At 38.2% G+C, this 4,419-nt stretch overlaps 1 protein-coding gene across 1 annotated transcript in view; it reads right to left on the reverse strand.

The window, feature by feature from the left end:
- Positions 1-2,431: 2,431 nt before the first annotated feature.
- Positions 2,432-4,419, reverse strand: part of LOC118406745 — a 21,661-nt gene continuing 19,673 nt past the window's right edge. Inside the window, exons 4-5 of the mRNA XM_035807044.1 lie at positions 3,686-3,823; positions 2,432-3,077 (exon numbers count right to left, since the gene is read on the reverse strand). Coding sequence (XP_035662937.1) covers positions 2,941-3,077; positions 3,686-3,823 — 275 coding nt within the window. The 3' untranslated portion in view covers positions 2,432-2,940. The remainder of the gene's footprint in view (positions 3,078-3,685; positions 3,824-4,419) is intronic.

Genomic DNA, 4,419 nt, shown 5'->3' on the forward strand with positions numbered 1-4,419 from the left:
GCGTTTTGCTCATGGGGTTTTCGTGCTGGCTATGTCGTGTGGGTACATCGAACACATGGCTCCAAACCCTCCGACTGTTTGCCAATCAGTCGACCCGGGTTCGATTCCCGATAGGGACTTCGGGTTTCGTTCCCACTCATCACCCACTGACGCAATCCAGCACTTTTATACCTTGTTTTATTTTTACTATTTTTATTATTTATAAGTTTTGAAACGGTTTGAACTTATTGTGTTTAACCCACCACCCATGGGCGCAGCCATGTTGAATAATGGCCTAAAATATAAATGGTACCAAAAATATCAGAGGTAGTGGCAGGGTGCTTTGAGCTTACCCATTTTGATCTTGCCTCTCTTCTCTTGGTGGATGTTTAAAGGGCTTTTTCATCATTATGATAGTTGTTATCATAGCACAACGCTAAACTTTCTTCTAACACAAAGAAACCCACCAGTCATGGGGGCAGCCATGTTGAATAATGAATCGGCCATCTTGTAATCTACTTAAAACATCAGAATTAGTGCCATCAGTTGACCTAGATTGATCTTATTCCTCTTCTTTTGTGAATGCTTTCAGAGTTTCTTGTGTTTAATATATATTTTGCAAACTCCACAATGGCGCATACAAATGTAAGATATCCTCATACGTGTGTCTGCTTATACACTTTCTTGTACCCTCCTGTTCAATGCCTACTGTTGCTTTCCTCGCTGCTGTTTATAGTGTTAATTATAATGATAACTTACTTATTTCACAGTGACAAAAACGTACTAACAATATGGAAGCTCATCTGTGTTGGTAGTAATCATAGTACAATGCTAAACGTTCTTCCAACACAAAGGTATTCACAGATCAATTTTTTCTCGCAATTTTACGTTCGAAAGTGATTGGTCCTGAAGAAGGTGACAGTGGTCGTTGAAAATTTGATCCGTATATACCTTTTTGTTGAAAACAAAAGTTCAGTATTGTACACCGTACTAACTACTGTTTATAACATAATCTCTAAGCAGATGTTTGGAGCTTCTTTTGCAGTCAGTAGAGAGTATTTTCTGACAGCAACAACCGCAGAAAATTTGGTTATCAGAAAATGTTTCGATTTTCTACCCAAAATCTGCTTGGAGATTACGTCAATGCACAATTCATGAAAATAAGACTCGAAGAGAGTATTTTTGCACAAGATGGTGGCTTTTATTATATTTTTGCAGAGAGCTGTGAGAAGTACGACGATAATACTGTGAAAATGACAAAGAAACACAAAAGGGGATATATACTGTCACATAAGTTGAATACTGTAATGTAGGGTTTTGTTAACATCGACATTTGAGAACATTTACGACAAAGGCTTTGTACAGCGCACCTTGCGGTTCAGATTGGTATGTCATCATATTCACCGAAATACATGCGGCCAAACTTTGAATTACAACACTGTTATTTTTCATGACAACCAAAATTGGAAACTAAACAACGATTTTATAATCTGCAAAGTACAAATGCAACAATAAAATTGTGTAGAGGTGTCAATGGCTTTATATTATTGTTATTAACTTCATTAAATGTTGATTGGAATGTTGTATTCTTATGTTTAGAAACATTTATTAACTCGATTTAAAGTAAATTTATTTCAAAATTTCATTGAATTTGTTTCTTCACATTTCACAAGTAATACCATTGTCACCTACCCACCCATAATACTTGAGTTCTTCAAACAATAAAATATTCAAAGATACTGTAAATGCAGAAATGTTCGCGGTGGATTAATGTTCGCGGTTTTCGCGGTGACCACTTCACCGCGAACTTAAAGCCACCGCGAACATTTTTGTATTATGGTTTTAGACTGAAGTCTATGGTGTTAGCGCGAACTTAAATCCACCGCGAAAAGTCCCTTTTCCCGCTACCGCGAAATTAAATCCCCGCAAACTTAAATGCATTTACAGTAATAAAATCTGAAAAAGAAATGTAACTTTTTAAATTTCATTCAGGCTATTTTCAAGAATTATTTGTGGCGAATGTTATATATTTGCCTAGGAAAGAGATATTTATTAATACTTACTTGATTAAGTATTGTAAATGCCTATATTACAGATAATTTTATATGACTGGGATACAAAACGTTTCAATACTTAAGACATTGTCAGTTGTGTCTTATATTCATCTTAATCAACACTTTTCTTACAATCGATGATTTTCCAAACAATTTTTAAACACCTTTTATATCGAAATGACAAAACGTAGCATTTTTCTTATAAAACTGACATAACAAAAAGTTTGAATTTCCCCAGAAAAGAACGTTCAATTTTGTCATGTACATACTGCAATATTTTAAATATTTTACAAGTATCTTTCCCTGACATCCACATTTTCGTTTTCTAAGTTAACCAAATATGTGCACTAATAATAATAAAAAAGATACTTAGTTGTGTATATAGGTGATATAATTCATTTTTCATTCTTAACTGTTGTCGATAAGTAAATAAAGTCTATGTTTAGAGTGCTATCAATAATTCTATCATTGTGTCTGAAATTTGCCTTAAGCTTTTTTTTTTCTAAAATACTAAAATTTTCACCTTCAGCAATCATCTTTTCACCATACTTTGCGATTCTCCACACTTTTGCCTCATTCATCACATCTAGAAGTTCAGATTTTTAACTGTTAAACTTTAAGGCGTTAGTGTTCTTGAAATCTGATTGGACAGAAAAAAACACAATCAATGGGAGTTACAGGCTTTTTGACTGTTGGTAAAAAGAAAGTTTCTCATTGGTCAGTTTTCTTTAAAATCAAAGTTTAAACTAGAAGGTGTTTAAATAGTAGTAGTTGTAAATTTTTCCATGAGAATAGGCCTTGTGAAGCTACAGAGGATACTGATTGGTTGGTTCATTGATTAATTGATTGATTGATTGATTGGTTTGGGAAAAGTGTGGAGAATTCGGCAGTTCACCAGTCCAACAGCCTAGTTCTTGCAGCGCTTGGTCTTGGTGGCCTTGGCTGCGCATGCGCCCTGGTCTCCGGTCTGGATGGGGCGGGTCTTAGTCTTCACACCCTCAACACAGTCACCGAACTCTCCCCATGGTCCGAACGTGCACTTGGCTTTAAAAACAGATAACCAAAAGATACGTCGATGTAAATTAGACATCAAGGTAATAAGATACACCCAAAAGTAATTACTCTAGCAACTGGATATGGTTTTGGAAACAGTCAGACGTTTCAACTGGAATCCACCAGTTTTCGTCAGTGACACTGAAGTGATCTGGAAGAAGCAGGTCTTTTTAATACTCTAACTATGAATGAAGACAATTTCAGATGCCCAATAGGAAACGTTGTAAGATAACCAAAATGAATGATTAGATCATCATTACGTTATTTTTGTACACAAGCTTACTGACAAGCTTTGACTATAAAGATGTCTATTTGTTATCATGTTCAAATGACCTGAAGCTTCTGTCACGTGATCTGGATGGAAGTATGACGTCAGCAACGAGTCAAAGGCGTTTGGTAGTTGGTATCGATCCCCGTTCCGGTTGAGTAATGGTATTGTTCTGTTAGATATTTCGTTCTGTACAAAATGGACAAAATAATGCAGAGGTGGAAGCCTTCTGCCATCATAGTTTTAGTACTCGAAATCCGTCTATCCTGATATGCAGATGTTAAGTTAATATATTTTTGTGACCACTGACAAAGGCTAGGGTTCCACTCACGGGCTTTTGCCCTGCAGTCCCTGGTCCTGGACTTGGCCTCGCATCCGGGGTCACTTCCTTCCGTAGGCTGGCGGGTCACCGTGCGCTTTCCTTCAACACAGGGGGAGATGGTCGGCCTCTGGAACTGGCAATCCAGTTCTGAAAAATGGCATTTAGAATAATCTGTATCTGTATCTATATAGCCGGTATAACCGCCGTTCGGCCTAACACACCAGCTTTGCAGGCACGCGGCGCGGCAGCAGCTGATTATATTACACCGAACGACTCGTTACCCCTAACTTTTGCACATCTATCTGCAAGCGTTCTTTAAAACTACCAAGAGAAGATGCCCCTACTGTACTTGGTGATAACAAGTTCCACTCTACGATAGTTCTGGGAAAGTACGAATTTTTGAGACCCGTCGCTACAACTTGGGTGAGACAATTCTACAGGGCAGCAACTCTGGAAAGAGGGCGACGCCGTGGGCGGTAGTGGAAGACTTGGAAGACAACTGGGCATCCCTCAACCTGCAGGAAAGACTGACTGTAGCAAGAGACAGACGGGCCTGAGACAACTCTCCATCTTCCTGTCTACTTTGTCCCCCAACGACCAGGAGGTCAAGGGACTAGGTAATTAGGTAGAATTAAATCTAAATGCTCCATTTTCGGGATATTTCTGCAATCACCTGGACCAAGGAGCTTTATCAGAAATTGAGATGATGGTTCATCGTCGGACCATCAGCTGCACTGCCGTCG

The sequence above is a fragment of the Branchiostoma floridae genome, chromosome 19 (assembly GCF_000003815.2).
Source record: "Branchiostoma floridae strain S238N-H82 chromosome 19, Bfl_VNyyK, whole genome shotgun sequence".
Classification (NCBI taxonomy): Eukaryota; Metazoa; Chordata; class Leptocardii; order Amphioxiformes; family Branchiostomatidae; genus Branchiostoma; species Branchiostoma floridae.